The sequence below is a fragment of the Chenopodium album genome, chromosome 3 (assembly GCF_948465745.1).
Source record: "Chenopodium album chromosome 3, dcCheAlbu1.1, whole genome shotgun sequence".
Classification (NCBI taxonomy): Eukaryota; Viridiplantae; Streptophyta; class Magnoliopsida; order Caryophyllales; family Amaranthaceae; genus Chenopodium; species Chenopodium album.
In genome coordinates this window covers 85302530-85319911 of record NC_137836.1, presented here as the reverse complement: position 1 = coordinate 85319911, position 17382 = coordinate 85302530, and the positions used below count along the sequence as shown (strand labels likewise).

General features: G+C 33.8%; 3 protein-coding genes across 6 annotated transcripts; all 3 read right to left on the bottom strand.

Moving 5' to 3' along the window:
• Positions 1 to 2314: 2314 nt before the first annotated feature.
• Positions 2315 to 5626, bottom strand: LOC145621280 (histone deacetylase 8-like). 2 transcript variants are annotated; one of them, XM_081676033.1, is made up of 4 exons: positions 5334 to 5626; positions 4481 to 5061; positions 2801 to 2915; positions 2315 to 2695 (listed from the first exon to the last, which is right to left on the bottom strand). In XM_081676033.1, the coding sequence occupies exons 1-4, from the start codon at positions 5578 to 5580 to the stop codon at positions 2598 to 2600; spliced, it is 1041 nt and encodes a 346-aa protein (XP_081532159.1). In that variant the 5' UTR covers positions 5581 to 5626; the 3' UTR covers positions 2315 to 2597. The 2 variants fall into 2 exon arrangements, with proteins under 2 accessions (XP_081532159.1, XP_081532153.1); XM_081676027.1 differs by having other exon boundaries at positions 2315 to 2915.
• A 5065-nt stretch (positions 5627 to 10691) lies between these two features.
• LOC145621258 (aluminum-activated malate transporter 2-like) lies at positions 10692 to 12886 on the bottom strand. Of its 3 annotated transcripts, XM_081676018.1 has the most exons (7): positions 12569 to 12886; positions 12316 to 12456; positions 11943 to 12215; positions 11747 to 11856; positions 11520 to 11666; positions 11251 to 11423; positions 11109 to 11149 (listed from the first exon to the last, which is right to left on the bottom strand). In XM_081676018.1, exons 1-7 carry the CDS (start codon positions 12864 to 12866, stop codon positions 11125 to 11127), a joined length of 1167 nt encoding a protein of 388 aa, XP_081532144.1. In that variant the 5' UTR covers positions 12867 to 12886; the 3' UTR covers positions 11109 to 11124. The 3 variants fall into 3 exon arrangements, with proteins under 3 accessions (XP_081532128.1, XP_081532135.1, XP_081532144.1); XM_081676002.1 differs by having other exon boundaries at positions 10692 to 11423; XM_081676009.1 differs by having other exon boundaries at positions 10692 to 11417.
• A 1688-nt stretch (positions 12887 to 14574) lies between these two features.
• Positions 14575 to 16664, bottom strand: LOC145621250 (aluminum-activated malate transporter 2-like). Its single transcript, XM_081675993.1, has 6 exons — positions 16460 to 16664; positions 16234 to 16374; positions 15862 to 16134; positions 15633 to 15748; positions 15387 to 15530; positions 14575 to 15188 (listed from the first exon to the last, which is right to left on the bottom strand). The coding sequence occupies exons 1-6, from the start codon at positions 16662 to 16664 to the stop codon at positions 14706 to 14708; spliced, it is 1362 nt and encodes a 453-aa protein (XP_081532119.1). The 3' UTR covers positions 14575 to 14705.
• Positions 16665 to 17382: the final 718 nt, after the last annotated feature.

The window sequence follows — 17382 nt, the reverse complement described above, 5'->3', positions numbered from 1 at the left end:
TCCACTTCTAGCACACAATTTGGACTATGTTTTTTTATTTAACCATTTTTCCAACCATTATCAAAGGAGTTAAAAAAATCAACTTAACTCATCCTTCAATTTTAGAAATCAATGAGAAAAATTGTAATCTTTAGTATGATGTGATGCTATAATCTTCAAGTCTTAAAATCTTACCACAATTCAAAGTCATATAATTTTATTTTATTTATTTTTTTTTTTTTTTTTTTTGACAAATTTTACTTGTTCCATCCCATCTATTGCATCTGTCAATTTTTACCAATTGATTTCAACAAATTAAAAAGGAGTGTGGGTTCCATCTTAGGAGAAAAAAATATTAAAACAAAATTATCAAAAAATGCTATTTTACCAATTGATTTCAACAAATTAAAAAGAAAATTTTGTAGTATGGGACTTTTACGGTGTGACTTATCAAATCAAATTCAACAAGAACAAAAATTAGATTGTGACACTCACAAATCTCACAATAATGATAGTGTATTGGTATTGACTTATTGGATCGAATTCTTTTGATTTGAATGCAAACTGATACAGAATTAAAGAGCAATTTAATGATTTATGCACTTATTACAGTGAATACTGATTGGATGCTTCAATCAATGGACTTACCGTGTTAGATGACACACTATTGTGACCTTAGGTACGACACTAACAATTTTCTTTTTTCTTTTTTTTTTTTTAAAAAAAAAAATTAAATTGGTATGGGTATAAGGTGAGTATGGCAATTTGTGCCTCACAAAAAAAAAAAAAAGGTGAGTATGGCAATTATTGAGTGCAAATCTTAGCTAGAGCTCTGTACTGCATTTTTTTTTTCATAAAAAGATACGACAAGACATGACCAAACATAACAGAGCATAGCAAATTAAAATTAGTGTCTTGGCAAGTAGTTTTGACACGGCTAAAGCAGAAGGTATATGGGCTTAGATTGTGCTTGAGACAATATTTAAAAAGGCACTTTAGTATACGGTTGACTCGGTTCAACCCCAGATCACAAAACACAACCCGATGACTTCTTTAGGATTATCAATTAAAACTCCTCATTCTTGATCTCCCAATCCTAACTACTACATCATCGGATAGTGAGAACTTCATAAATAAAGGGCAAATTACAACCTAAAAGATCTTTAAAAAAAAAAAAAAAGCACTACATCATTTATATGTATGAGCATATAGAGACACTACTCAATAAAAATTGAAGCAAGTTGATATGGGGAATCAGGTATGGGATTTGTTGTAGAATAATGGAATATAAGATCCTATCTTTGTCATTGATTCCCGCTGCTCAGCTTCTTTTTGGTGAGGCAATTAAATAAGGGTATTGCTTTCTTTGTAAACAGAAAGTTGGTCATGTAATCTAATACTAGTACTTGCCTGAGTTGGTTTTGTGATATGATGATATCTCACTTTTGTTGTTTGTCTTGATTGCGGTCTCTTTCATCTTCGGTCACGCCTAATATATCCCCTTTTTCTCATCAAAAGGATTAGGATTTACTCTATTAAAGTTGAACTCATAGAATAAAGTCTTAAGTTGGAGCTAAACATTCAAATTCATGCATTTTCATTAGTCCTACTCCTACACCAATCTTTCGTATTCACACCATTTTGTGCTAGACAAATACTCCATATGGATAAATGCTTTAATAAGCTAATAATAAACCGAACACTGTAAGATCGATATGGATCCCGGTCAAATCAATCAAGTTTGAAATTTCCTAAAACACGTCAAGATTATTGATCATGCAAACATCTAAAACTGAAGAAGCACAGCAGACAGTACATGTTCACAACCACAAGATTTGCAATGCAAAGTATAGTCATATTCAAATTTAGAGGGACAAGAATTTGGGATGCGTGGGTTAAACTTCGTTGGCAGCGCTACGTACAAACAAGAACCAATCTCAACTCCCATTCCTTGATTCCCTCTATCAAATTTGACCACATAATAAGTTAGACAAAATGTGCTAATCAACAAATTCAAAATTATTTTAAAATTCAACATTATTATTTTTTTTCATCGAGCAAAAAACCAATGATAAAGACCCCATTTTGCCTCCCTACCTTTCAAATTTTCAATTATGCTTTTTTTCCCCCCCTTGAAAAGTTTCAGGCCCATCTCTGTCTGCTAATCAATTTGTTGAATCATCATTTTTAGATTTCAAAGAATAATGCTAATTGATCGATAACCAGATATTTAAAATGTAAAGAGAGAAAAAGATACGTCTACTTGCTGCAAAAAAAAAATCAGGCTTTTATTTCACAACGAATTCGGAGGTCCTTTATGAATCTCACCATCATCTGCATTACAAGTGATTACTTATAATATAACACCAATGTAATAGTATAATTACAAACAGTTACAACACTCACAAGGCTATACACATCATAATATCACCATTAACCCCACAATTTATTTGCTCAATAACACACCAGTTGTCTCACATTAGAAAAAACACAAATTTTAGGGTGTATAACACAACTACTGCACCAGTAATCCTCAAAATTAAAGTTAACACTTACATGTAGTATTCACATGGTCTGTAGAAGTAGAGGTAATTAAAACATTGAAGAAGGAAGCAGCTTCAATTTTGCTCCTTGATGATTTCCCTCAGAAATGGAACATTTATTGTGTAATATTTCTTCATCCTATCGACGACCTTCTTAGTGAAATCAGCATCCTCTGGGTAGTACGCAATAGGATCAGATAATAGAGGGAGTTGAACATTCAGCACACCTTCAAGTGTTGCATGAAGACAATAGGATGCATAAGTAATATGATAACCACCTTCCTGAACTATGAGAAGTTGGCCATTGCAGTGCGTATTGGCTAGGCCTCGAACTATTCTTCCTATTGCTCTGTATCCATCCATTGTCAAGCACTGCCTTCCATTTGGGTCAAACTATGTATACAGAAGAATTGCCTTTATGAGATACTGATTTACTTCACATTTATTAACAATTTTAATGTCTGCCTAAAGCAAAAGCTGAAATAATGGATTTCAGCAGAGCTAAGGAATATGAAGTTGATGGATCCCACACAACAACTAAAATTAAAGAAATCCTTTGATCCTAAAAAATATATCTTCTGAATCTGATGACAATGAGAAACATCTAAGAACTGTTCAACACTAAAGTGAGTATTGCTAAGCCAAAAGCAATATTAAGTAGTCTGCTGATAAGCACAATTGTAGGAGAACAGGGAGAGGAAACAAACTGTTAAACCTAGCGAGCGTTATAAGCATAAGACTTTTCCCCCCTCCCCAATATCAACCAGTATCTCACATGACTGCCATGGTCCTTTCATTACTAAGCTAAGCAGTTTTCAAACGAACCCATACATCTCAATTTGACCCTACTGTTTTACTTGAAGATGATATAAGTTGGAGGAGTCAAAAGGTAAGCAAAGAAATGCAATACCCATGGCACTCAGCAATGAACTTCAAGAAAATAGCGAGGAACAAGAAAATATAGCAATCTTGATAAATTACAAGTTAAACAGTGAAGATTGAAGACACAAGAGATAGAAATACAGGCTCTTCCCATCCAGTCCCGAAAACAGTATATTCTTGACAACTACCAGAGTTTCTCTGCCTTTAAGTCTACAACATCACAGTTCAGCAACTTTTGAGACCAGAGCAACAACTATCACAACAACATTGCTGCTAGTACACATTTTTCAGAATATTAATTGAAGGGCTTAAGTGAAACCCTGAAAAGTGCTAATTCTAATTGGCTTTCCAGTCTTTACAAGACCTTTGACAGATCCTAGTTCATATAACCAGGGTTCCAGCATCTCTACTGGTTCGGCCAAAATGTGTTCCACTATCAATATTTCATAAATAACCTACCCTCCACCCCTCAAATTTTAAACCTTGACTCATAAGGGCAAAGACTGAAAATCCTTGTTCTCCCTAAGCCAGGGAAGCTGCTTTACGTTATTAGTTATCTTTACTATTGATTGTGCTACTTAAACCAATGATTCAAGAATAGTGGCAGTTTCACATTATGTAAATAATAACTTGAAGCATAACGCTGTAATGTAAGTTATCTCCCGACTCTTTTGTACAGTGCTTATATTACTACTGTAATTCTGACTAATTGAGAAGTCATGAACCAAAACATAACTAGGCAAGCAGCAGCAGTAGTAGTGCAGGACTATAATCGATCAAGGGGGTTCATATACACAATCTCATGAACATTAAATTCTACACTATAGGAGGAACTACATGAGGATCAAAGAACAACTCTACCAATTGAACATACTTCAGTCCCCCTAAATACATGATCAACATCATCAAGATGCTAAATCCTTCTCGGAGTCTAGATACTCTAGTGGACAGTGTCATAGACTCATAGCAAACAAGGATACATATAATTTCAACAAATGATGTGGATTCTTAAGTCAAAATGTCAGTCAAAAGCATCATCATATATATATCTACAAATCCAAAATAAAAATACTTACTGCACTGGAGTCCTGTCCAACAACCAAGACAATCATATCCGGTTCAAACTTGCGAATAGCTGGAACAACAAGCTCCTTCACAGCATATGCATAACCGCGATCTCCACTTCCATTAGGCAATGGTATATTAATATTATATCCAAACCCCTCTCCTTCACCAAGCTCATCAATAGTACCCTTTTGTGGATGTGAAGGACCCCATGAACCATGATTCATATGAAGCGAAGTAGTAAGAACTCGATTGGAACGATAGAAGCCTTCAGCAGTCCCATTTCCATAATGAACATCAATGTCAATAACAGCCACTTTAGAACAACCAGAATCTAATGCAAATTGAACGGCGAGACCGGCATTGTTAAGGAAGCAATATCCGTCAGCTCGAGTGGGTTGAGCATGATGACCAGGTGGCCTGACTAAGGCATAGGCAATGTTACCATGTCCATCTAATATAAATCTCATAGCAGAAAGAGTAGTGCCAGCAGCAAGAAGAGCAGCTTCCCAAGAACCAGGGTTTAGAAATGTTCCACCACACAACATCTTCCCTCCAGCTTTATCTGCTTCTTCCAATTCCTTGATATATTCTACAATGCACTCACTTTAAACCCCATATCAGTAATCTATCTTACTGCTTCGTTAAACAACTAAGAACCCTAGAAATTAAATCACAAGTTCACTGACTTTGAAGTATTTTCAAATCATGCTATTACAAGATTCTATCTTTGATAATAAAATGGCAAATTTGAAATGAATTTATAGAGTTAGATTAAGAATAAATTAAAACATAAAAAGCCAACAAAAAACTGGAGTACTAAATAGTAAATACAATAAAATTAAGAAGAAAATAAAAATTAACCTGGAGAATGGAAAGAAAGAAGTTGAGGAAGAGAAGCAGGAGATCCATGATGCCAAGAAATGGAAGGAGAAATGGGGCCCCGTTTAAGGATGGAAACCATGTTTCGGATCCTATCACCATTTTCAGGGTGATTTTCAAGGACATCAAGAAAACCCGGGTCTTCCCCGGAATCGAACACACCCCGGCCCGTATTGTGCTTTAACATTCCCTCTTCCCAGAACACGTGAATTTTCTCTGCTTCTGCCATGGGAGAGCAACAACAGAAAGGTTGACAACAATTTTTGGGGATTCTATCTCTGTTTATGTCAATTGAATTTGTTAGTAAATTTGGTTGACTTTTTGGATATTTTATGGGTTGGGTTGGGCTTGTATGGTCGTATGGACTGAGGTCCGAGGGTGTTTAAATTGGGCCAAAGGTTTTGGGCCATTTCTCAACACTGAAAAGCAACGTAGCAATGACGTCAAACACTATCAACAATCAATCAATATTAATTTATACAAGTATGTTTAAACGTTAGAGGTTGGAAGTGGAAAATTGAAAGGACATTAAATATCAAGTAAATGGAATATGAATCAGTCCATCAAATACACAACTAACCACTTATTAGCGGGTTTTTATTTGTTTTAATTTCTCTAATTATCAATTGATTTTGAGATTAAACTTCATATTAGACCAAAAAGTGAATAACTTTTATCTTCATTAATCTACACGACCTATGCTACATTAACAAAGTCACATAGTATCATAACTTTTGTGTGAAAGTCAAACACTAAAAAATTATGAGATGAAACCTCTTACTAAAATCAAAGTGATAATTCAATCTCTTCATCTCAAAATGGTCACATCCCAAGCTCATTTACGCTTTGTTTGGATAGCAAAGAAAGAAGGAAAAAAAAGTGGAGGGAAAATGGAGGAAGGGAAGGGAAAAGAAAGGGAGGGGGAGGTGAGCTCTATTTTCCCTCCAAATCTCTCCAATTTTGGAGAGATTATGCTTATTAAAGAAAGAGGGAAAATGGATCCCTCCCTCTCCTCCCCCTTCCTTCCCCCAATCTTTTACTCAAACAAGAGTATTTGTTCCCCTCCATTTAGGGATGACAATCTAGTCCGGATCCGACCCTACTCCGCCCCGATCCGAGGTAAAATATCTGCTCCGAGTCCGAGAAAAAAATAACCCGAGTTCGACTCCGTTAAAATAATCCGACTCTGAGTCGGATCCTACAAAAAATCCGACTCCGACAAATGTCCGACTTTAACGGATTATCCGACTCCGACTCCAATAGATAGTGGATTTTTGTGTGAGTCATGGTGGCATTGGGTGTGGGTTGTAAAGGTCCAAATAGCCCAACATCTCAAAGTATATTGAATAATGAATAAAAAAAACTCGGAGTCGGGTCAGATGGAGTCGGAGTCGGAGGTCGGATATTGAAGTCGGAGTCGGAGTCGGATGTCGGAGTCGGATGTCGAATTTAACATCCGACTTCCTATCTGGTCGGAGTCGGATTTAGCATAATCCGCTCTGAGTCCGACCCGTTGCCATCCCTACCTCCATTTCTCTTCTCTTCTTTTCCTTTCCATTTCTTCCTATCCAAATAAAGTGTTAAAGAAGTCAACATCCATTATTAGTGTTGTAATATATAGAATTTACTTTTAGGTAAAAATAAAAGGGAGTACCTAGTTGGCAATTGGAAGAATTGTGAAAAATGATAACCAATGTCTATTTGCAATAATATAATCAAGTCAAATTAAATTATTGATTTTTGACACTATTTGTAGTATCCTTCTCTTTTCTTTATTTTAAAAATATATACTCCTTCTATTTCTTAATGTTTGGTGGGTGAAAGAGAAGGGGGAGGGGGGAGGGGGTTCAACGGTGTCAACGATTGTAAAGGATAATTGATTTGGTGACAGGCAGGAGTGGATCGGTGGCTAGACTGACGTAGATAGTGGTGATAAGAGCGAGGACATAGGTAAATGCCTAAATGGGTGAGCCCTTTCCCTAAATAATGTTGGGAAATTATCTAATTCCCAAATTACAGCTACTCTTTTTTTAATTCCCACCATACCGTCCACTTCACCGGTTCAGTGGGAATTTTTTTAAAAAACGGGTTTATTAGAAAACCGCTACTTCAAGTAGCGGTTTACATATTAGAAACCGCTACTTCAAGTAGCGGTTTGTATTTACTAATTAATTTTTTAATAAAATCACTTTCTCCCCTTCCATTGTAAAGTAATTCAGTACAATTGAGGAAAACCGCTACTTGAAGTAGCGGTTTACAAAATTAAAACCGCTACTTGAAGAAGCGGTTTGTTGCTGGACCGAGAAAAAAAAAACGGTTTATTTTCCTTAGCTGACGTGGACGGTATAATGGGAATTAAAAAAAGAGTAGTTGTAATTTGGGAATTTGATAATTTCCCAACATTATTTAGAGAAAGGGCTCTAAATGGGTATCATTTGTAGAATTATAGGCTATATTTTTATAGGCTTGTTTCCAAAAATAAGGCTTTGAGATTTACATAATTACAATTTAAGTTACTTACAAGTTGTAACTCTTAAAATCTTTTATTAACATTTCTACCAAATAACTTCAATTGTTCAACGGTGAAAGGTGTACATAGCCGCTCATGCGGTTAGAGCACTCTTTCCAACTCCAAGAAATCTAGTGATCAATTCTCATCACTTGTCATTGTGGCTTTTAAACCCCTTAAGAAAAATAGAGTAAAAAAAATATGATTGACTCCTATTCTCTTATGCAAATTCATTGATTTTATTTATTTATTTATTGTTAAGAAAATCCTAGTTATCATCTACGAAATAATTAGTTACAACATAAAATATCCATGACCTCATTTGATTGTCGGCCATCGGTGATTTGTCGATTGTCTTCATATATCGAAGCAATATAATCTTCCTCTATTGACTTAAATTGAAAGTTGGAATTGGGTGGTTTAACAATTTATCTTCGATTATTGTCAAATTAAATCAATTCGGTAAATACCATTATCTATTGAGAATGACATGAAATCTCAAATTGAATGGTGTCATAATCAGCCAGGAAGAATGGTTAAAAAATAGATAAACACTAGGCCCACGTATATATTAATTAAGTCACAGATGTTTGAAAATTTAGGTTTATTACTCTTTTAATCAGAAAAAGACGAGTACATTGGCCTCATTACATTGGCCTCATTTGTCCTATGTCATTCGTTGTACTTACAAGTACACAAGGCCGTTCATTATCAACTTTATAATCACATTTCCACCACTATGAATCCATGATTACAACAAATTAGTTTTTAATGAAAATTAATATTATATACTATTAAAACATCTTTCTAGAAGAAAATAGAGCTGTTGTATAATTACCAATCAGCTTTTTTTTTTTTTTATATAGTTTGATTCTCTATAATAAATGAAAATGGAAATAAATGAAATAAGAGAACAAGATAGATAAAATTTACATAGAAAAATATAACTTACTCAAATTGTTTGCTACACACATTATGTATAACAAATGTTTTCTTTATTTTCTTTTAAAGTTGTCATCCATTTTTCCTTATCCAGCACTTTTTTTGATGTGGTCAGTTACACCGTGCAACAAGCTGACACACACGAGAACACTGACCGGCTAACCACTAACTGATCGAGTAACTCTTGGCTGAATAACTGATCAATTCAACCGAATAACCCTAGACCGAGTAAGTCATTAACTACAAAATCACAATCCCTGAACGAGTGACCCCATGAAATTTTTGTTAAATCTCTATCTTTCATTCTCTATATTCAATACTCATGCAAACAAATTTTACCTATAAACAAAGATAATACTATTAACATTTACAGAACTTTTAAATTATTACAGAACAAAATTATTCGCTACACAATTAATATCCATGCATCCAAATTCCAAAGGCAAAATTAAATTATGAAAGTATTATACTCCGTAAGTGCCAAGTGCGCGTACGTAGCACAAAGATTTTTTTTTGTGTTTTATGACAGGAAATGGATACCAAATCAAATACGGAGTACTGTATTAGCAAATAAAGGAGGCGGACTAATGGACTATATATAATTAATTAATTATGTATGGGCTTGCAGTCCCAAAAAATCACTTGATTACTTCTCTTCATTATTATAATAAATTGTTGGTATATTTAATATGGTACCTTTAAAAACTCAAAATAAAGTAAAGATAATAGGTAGGTATAAGTCACTTTATGGATGATAATTGATAAGAGGTAGTGGTATGGAACCTGGTTGAAATGTGGTCTGGTGCTAATAACCTTTTTTTACATTAGTGGACTCTTGGTGATTATATTAATCAGACATCAATTTTTGTCGATTTTCACTTTCTCTCCCCGCATACAATGTGTACGACAACAAAAAAAAATTAAATTTTAATTTAATATTGACATATAATTATCCTAACCATACATATATTGTTTTACTTCAAGTAGGTAATAAGTGTTTTCGCTTTCACCTGAATTTCAATTATACCACGTACGTCTTATTTTATATGGATTTTAATAGATCTATTACACCTTATATAATTGCTACTATTATTTTTCAGCTTATAAAACACTAATTTTTAAGAACCCTAGAGAGAAAAGGGATCCAGAAAAAGGTAAAGGGGCTTATAGAATTTGAAGAACCTTGGAGAATAGTTAGATTATATATATTATTTTTTAATTAAATCCAAATATCTAACTTGTTATTGACCTTATTGAAAGGTAATTACCAATATTATTAAATCTAATTTATCTTATCATAACTTATTAATCTTATTTTTATCTTGTCTAAGTTTATTAACCCTTACATTATTTATCTAAATATATTATCTCTTATCTTATATTATAAGAACGTATTAAATCTGAAATTAGTGATGAAAACAAATGCCTAATATTAAGAGAAAGTTATCGTGAAATTAAACAATTAAACTTGTATGCTTTACAGTATAATTTCGGCAAAAACCTCACTATGTCACATGGGAAACTTCCAGACAACCTTTCTTGTATTGGTTTTATAAGTTTTGCCTACCATGCATTCATGCATGCTCCTTAGTTAAAGCCCAAAGGACTAAAACCCACAAAATTCCATGCACCATAAATTAAGCTCATCTTATATTAAATTACCCTACATCTGGTCCATTAATATGTTTATGTTTATGTTAAATGAATGTTCCCTGAATAAAAAACATAACCATATAAAAGTAATGTAGAAGATCCGTTGAAAGAATAAGATCAAAGGTTTTGAATATGAATAATCGGTGTTCCAATCCTACAATAATTATGATTATAATAGAAACATAATAATGTACTTAAATTCAAAGTGTTCAAATATGTAAGCGTACATTCATACATGCGTTACTATATGAGTTTTTATTGTTCGTATGTGTAATTATACAAATTATGGTCTATTCTGAATTATTTGTAGCCTATATATTATGGAGTATTCCGTAATATGTAAGTATATAACTGGATAGTGGATACACTTTGGCAAAATAGGAAAAATAAACAAACCGGATAACTGACAATTTACACAGCTACAATACTTACGTACATCTAGATAGTACGGAGGAAGAATAATATGCATACAAGTTTTATTTTTATTTTTAGTGAGAAGTGTTGGTTTGGGATTGAGCTGGTGAAGTTGTAAGCTTGTGATCAGGAATAACTTTATGATTGTGAATATCAGTGACATCCCCAACAACAACTATCTGGGATAGCTCGCGCTCTTTTTCAGGGCAGACTATTTCACCGCCCATGCTCTTAAAATCCGCCATGGAAGCTAACTCATGTACCGCCTCTATTATGCTCTCTACACAATCAACGATATCGATTAGTATCGATGCTACCGTTATTGCTGGTAATACATCTAAGAGATTGCATTTTTCCCATAAACTTGTGTCTTGTAACAACCTTTTTAGCTCTTTTGCTGCTTCTTTTGTTTCGGCTAATTGTGTCTTTGGTGTTGATGTCTTCCTCATCTTCTTAAACCCTTTAGCTGCCTCCTTTAGTACTTTGCCTAATTCGCTGCTTAATTTTTTGCATGTTTCTTTCATCATCTCTTCGATTTCCTCTGGTGTCTGCATCTAACAAAAATCAACATATATTGTGTTAGGACGTCGATCTATTTGTTTAACAAGCTAAGGATATATAGAGAGTTCGTGTTTAAAATTGTTACATACTTGTAGGATGTTGGGGTTAAGGTAGTTGTTGAGAGCATCAATACTATAGGCGCACTTTCGAATTAAGGCTCCAACTTTAAGGTATTGCTTCCATGGATGACGGAATTTGAACTTGCCATGGCTAGGCTCCCAAAATGCAAAGTTTGCCTAGAATATGATATTTGAATTAGTACATAGAATAGTTGGTTAAATATTTAGGCTCAAAAAGACAAACAATATAAGCTTACCATTGTCTCTTCGGTGCTTTTGGTACCTAGTACACTTTTGTATTGTTGACGAAAAGACTTCTCTTCTTTTGACTTTTCGTCCTTTGTTGTCATATATTCACTTCCGAATCCTGTGGATTTTTACCATTTGAGGGTGATCTGATGAGCTAATAAAGAACCACTACATAAGAAGCAGATCGAAAAATAAAAGTTGTACCTTCTAAGAAGTTGCCAAGTTTTTCCATGTTGGAAGCAATGAGATTGTGGAGTTCAGCTCCGGTCCAAACAGGGGAAATAAGTATGCAAATAAGCATGGCAATGCAACTTCCTATGATGATCGTGACCAGCCTTTGTTGGGCTATCTTAATCACCTCATCATCTCGATATCCCGATACCGCCACCAAAGCGAAGGTTAGGATGAAGATCATCAGTCCATAGTCATATTTTGCCTTCAACTTTGGAAAGAATCTCATGAATGTCAGTATAGAAGCTGCAGCCAAACCATTTTTATTCTTTAGTGACAAACTTCAATTCTATTAGTTGTATATATAATGTGTATTTCATAGTATGGATATTTACTATATACGTACCAACTATGAAGCCAAAGAGAGAAAGTAAAATAGGTTCCCCTGTCTCCCCTGAAAGATCAGCCAAGTAATGGGCTACCACCCCTAAAAACCCTGCCACACAAGTGGAGATCATCCTATTTAAACCTTTTCCCAAGGTTGCTCCTGCATGCCCACACAAAAATGCAAAATTAACAATGCAACGTAATTATAATTAAGTTTGTTAAAGATACTAATTAGTTGTTACGTACAAATAATTGTTAGTATAAATTATTACCTACTGTAAATTCAAATACAACTACAACCGTTATAACAGCCCACATAGCTGAGACACCAAAACCATTATAAAGAGCTTGGAAGTAATAGAACAAGGAAACAAGTGTAATAGCAAATCCGACTTTTAAGGCATGAAAAATCTTTCTAGGATCATCTTGCCCTAACTTTTTGGCCTCGAGGGCAAAGTTGACAACATTGTCCTTTAAACTCTTAGGCAAGGACGTTAGAAATTGGCATGCCCGGGTACAACCACCTTTTGTTTCATTATTTGGAGATGAAACAACATTCATGGTGGCCATTTGGTTAGAATTGAAATTCTTTTAAAAAAAATTTGGTTAAATTATATTTTGGAAAGGAGGTTGTAATTGAGAAGTGGAAGTTGGACAACATCAGCACAAGTCGTCGGCTGTATTTATAGGGCCATACGATTGATAGAATGCAAAATGAAATTTACATGAGCTATAACATAAAATAAAATAAAGTAATGAAAGGAGGGTACAAATGTACAAAAATTATATTATAATGCATAATAATAAAGCACTAAGTGGTGTCGCTTTGAAAGTACTCCGTAAATAGAAAGCGTGTGTAAATGGCGTAAGACAGGAACAGAGGGAGGTGATCGGTAAGTGCTTAAGTGGTGTGTACTGTAACTGTAGTGACCTGAGATAATTTGTGGCCGCTCAATGTCTTTATTTACACGGGGCGTGCTCTACAGGAATTCCTAGCTGAGGATAATAGCTTTTTAATTATTTATAAACCTTTTTTTTTATATATAAATTATATATGTCACGTGACACTTTTCTCATGCGCTAGAAACATGTCACATCATTCATAATGAAGTTTTTATAGTGTTTGAACTCTTGGCCAATCGAAATTGAGTTAATTGTCTTTTATTTATGCTATAAATATTTAATTAACTCAATTTAAATTTATCTATACTCGTAACTTTGATAGCTAGGAATGTTTTATTTTGTATTTTTTCCCCATTAGTTCCTTTATATAATAAGAAACTTAAGGAGTACAAAATATACAATATGATGTTTAAAGTATCGCTCGGATCACATACTTATTATTATTCTTATTATTATAAATCAAAATTGAGTACTAGTAGGGTGGGTCAAAAAGAAATTAAAGGTGCAGCCTTATGGTGCATCATAGATTGTCAGCCGTTAATTAGTAGCCAAAGTGCAACTAAAAAATAGGGTTAGTGTGTTGATCGTAAAAGGCTGCAGACATTATAGTGACATTAAAATTCTTTGATATTGCTAGAATATGCGATATACTTCCTATTATTATAAGAACTATTCCTCATATATTGAGACAGAAACTAAACTCAATGTCATGTTATGATTATTTGACAAGCTTTTAATACAAATATTAAGGTAATAAAAATTGAACATATATAAATTGAGATGTTACTTGTAACACTTTTTTGTTCATTTGTCTTATCAAATCATCTCTGTTTATACAATTGTATATAATATCAACTCTGATCCTGATAAAGGCAGCTCATCTTGAAGTTGCAATGCCACATTTTTGAAATAATAGAATGTATATATAGTTAAGATGATACCCATTTTAAGCCCTGATGAAATCATATATATTAGGCAATTTTTTAGGATTGGTCATGAAAAATTGAAAATGCATGCCCCTTCTATGGTAAATTAAAATTGTAATTTGAAGTCAAAAAAAGATGCGTATACAATTGTACCAAGGTGCATGTATGATATTTAAAGTGAAATTGTAATGATTAAAGGTAAGTCCGTGATATTATGGGCGTCATTAGGAGTAATGGGCTCAAGTAACTAGTGTAAGCTAAGATTAGCTCACTATATAATGGGATGATATAGTAACAATAATGTTATACTAATACATGGATCGAAACTGCATTGGGCCTAAATTGTGTGTGTGCATGTTTGGTTGATGCTATGCACAAGTATTTCAGGGTGATGAGTTGAAGACTATGTTTATATTATACTAATCTTATGTCTTCATGCAATAACTTAAACCCAAGATAATTTAATTTGTAACTAACTTGATGAATAAAGAGATCGATGTCGTCATTCATTTTACAATTCACAACTAATTAGTAATTACACACTAAACTCGCAACAGATTTTTGAAGGATGATATATTTTTTAGTCTCCTGCTTCAATTGTTATTGCCGTGTGGGAGCAATTCACAACTTTGGCATCACTAGGATTCTGTTCTTGTCCCTCACTTGTTACGAAAACCGGTTTTCCCAATTCTTGATCAACACTTTTTGACTCAAGTTGTGTTTTTTCTAGCTTAGTCGTCCTGAAATGTGCCAAGGAAGCAAGTTGAGTGGTGCACTTTGCTATTTTTTCGGTACAAATAAGAATATCTGTTAGTATGGATATGATTGTTGTAGCTGAAATGACATGGAGCAGTTGCAGCTCATAGTCTTCCCATAATGTAGTTGATTTCAACAATTCGTGCAAGCTTTTCATTTCTTCTTTGGATTTTGCAACATTAACTTTGCAACAAGAAGGCCGGGTCATAGTCTTCAATGCAATTGCTTGCTCTTTTAGTGTTTTGCTTGCTTCTAACGCCATTCGATTACAAGTTGCACGGAATTCATGTTGAGAATTGGGTGATGTCTGCCAGAAATTACAAGTTAAGGACAATCAGATCACAAAATCAAACATTGCATGAATTTGTTAGTATTGTAGCTGGCCAGGCCGCAGGAGCAGCATATATATGAGGTACTTATGATATTGTAATGTATCATATTGTTATTGATGTTTCATGAGATGTAAATGAGAAAGTATGTATGACAATAGAAAATAGATATATACCTTAACATTTGTATTGAGGCGCGCATCAAGGGCATCAATCTTGTAGGCACATTCTCGAGAAAGAGCTCCTAGCTGTAGGTATAGTTTCCATGGATGCTTGAACCTAAAACAACCATGAGTTGGCTCCCACTTTGCAAAATTAGCCTGTTGACATTTACGTAATAATAATTTATATTAGGATATTAATTAACATATGAAGAAGTGTAGCTAGCAGTTGTATGCATGTAGTTGTGTTTGATAAAGTACCAAGGTTTCCTCATTGCCCTTTGTGTTGAAAACACTCTTGTAACTTCGAAGTCTTGATACATTAATTTCATTTGCAGTACAATTCTCTTTCATTTTGAAGTAAGCATTTCCATACCCTGAAATTATATGTGTCACTAATATTAATCAAGTAGCCGCACATTCATTATTAGCTAGCTTAGATCAGACAAAAAATACACTAAAAAGAGAGGAGATGACATTAATTACGTACCATCTAAAGAATTGGCAAGTTTGTCGAAGTTGTTTGCAATTAAGTTATGAAGATCTTCACCGGCCCAAACAGGGAAAACAAGTATAGAAACAAGAAGAGAACCAAAAACTCCAATTAAAATTGTAGCCCATCTATCGCGAGCCAGGTCTATAATTTCCTCAACACGAAATCCAGAGATGGAGATGAATGAAAAGGTCAATATGAATATGAGGAAACCATAATCATATCTTGCTTTGATCTTTGGGTAAAATCGTGCATACGTCGACAAAGAAGCTGCATTATTAACATCAACTTACATTATATTGTTACCTTCATATACATTATTGAAATTGATCTCTATGTATGTTAACTAAATAATTAAGTAGATTTTACCTTGAAGGAAAACAAAGAAGCTGATGAGAAAGGGTTCAGCAATATGACCAGATTGAGTAGCCAAGCTATGTAGGCCAACTGCTAGTGCCCCTCCTATTAATGTTGCCATTGTCCTGTTCAAACCTTTGTACAATGTGGCTCCTGCATGCAATTCATCAGTCAAATAATTAATCTTCATTACTAAATAAAAACAAGTAAAGAAGGCATAATGTTGAGAGTTTATTACCAACAGAGAACTCGAAAACGACGACAACAGTAAGGACAGCCCATAAGGCAGTGGTGCCTAAGTCTTGGTAAATTGACTGAAAATAGTAAAAGAGAGATACTAAGGTCACTGCTAATCCAACTTTCATAGAATGAATCACTCTCCTTGGATCATCTTGCCCTATCTTTAAAACACACTTTGTAACCTCTTTTACTATGTTACCCATTATATTACAAATAGCTTAGATGATCATAAACAAACAAGAACAAGTGTAATTGTTGAAGAACAAGGACAGTACTGTTGGGGCTATATAGTGATGAGTGGTTCATTTAATCTTAATTAGCTACTAGTTCAGTGCAACCGCGTGGGGGCCGGGCTGCTTGTATCTTGTTTGACTAAATATCTTTTAGCTAAATTAGTGTTTGATATTTAGTTAGTGTGGTCTTAAAGTTTCAAATTTAGTATTAGTGCGATTTAAAGTTTTAAGGATTACTGGTTTACAGACTACTATATTAGCTTTAATGCTCTCTTTCATACGCTACACATTACACTACTAGTGATTTCATTCATTTTAGTATTTAGCTAGGTTCATTATAAATACCTGTCATATTATTATATTTCATTTTAATATCACATTTCACGTGCTATTATCAAGTTACTTTAATGACTACCGCTTTATTATAGATGGGAAATGATTAGCTTTATATTCTTACCTTTTTTTTTTTTTTTTTTTTTTTTTTTGAAACAAAGCAATTTATACTATTCTTGCTTTGTATGTTCATAATTTTAGTGTTAACATATTACATATTTATGATACTAGTGCATTCTCTTAATCTTACATAAATAAATAAGTTTGAAGACTTTATTAAGCTTAATTAAGATATCAATTAATATGATATGAAATCAAGGACGATTAGTTTCAATCTGTCGTTCAGTTTAGTGCA

Coding starts and splice junctions, on each gene's coding strand:
- LOC145621250 (XM_081675993.1), bottom strand. CDS start 16,664: ATGGGTAACATAGTAAAAGAGGTTACAAAGTGTGTTTTAAAGATAGGG. Junction 16,375..16,459: donor CGTTTTCGAGTTCTCTGTTG/GTAATAAACTCT, acceptor AATTGCATGCAG/GAGCCACATTGTACAAAGGT. Junction 15,189..15,386: donor GCCTCAATACAAATGTTAAG/GTATATATCTAT, acceptor AATTTCTGGCAG/ACATCACCCAATTCTCAACA.
- LOC145621280 (XM_081676027.1), bottom strand. CDS start 5,580: ATGGCAGAAGCAGAGAAAATTCACGTGTTCTGGGAAGAGGGAATGTTA. Junction 5,062..5,333: donor TCTTTCTTTCCATTCTCCAG/GTTAATTTTTAT, acceptor AGTGCATTGTAG/AATATATCAAGGAATTGGAA. Junction 2,916..4,480: donor TTGGACAGGACTCCAGTGCA/GTAAGTATTTTT, acceptor CTGTATACATAG/TTTGACCCAAATGGAAGGCA.
- LOC145621258 (XM_081676002.1), bottom strand. CDS start 12,866: ATGGCCACCATGAATGTTGTTTCATCTCCAAATAATGAAACAAAAGGT. Junction 11,857..11,942: donor ACTTGGCAACTTCTTAGAAG/GTACAACTTTTA, acceptor AAAAATCCACAG/GATTCGGAAGTGAATATATG. Junction 11,667..11,746: donor AAAGCACCGAAGAGACAATG/GTAAGCTTATAT, acceptor ATCATATTCTAG/GCAAACTTTGCATTTTGGGA.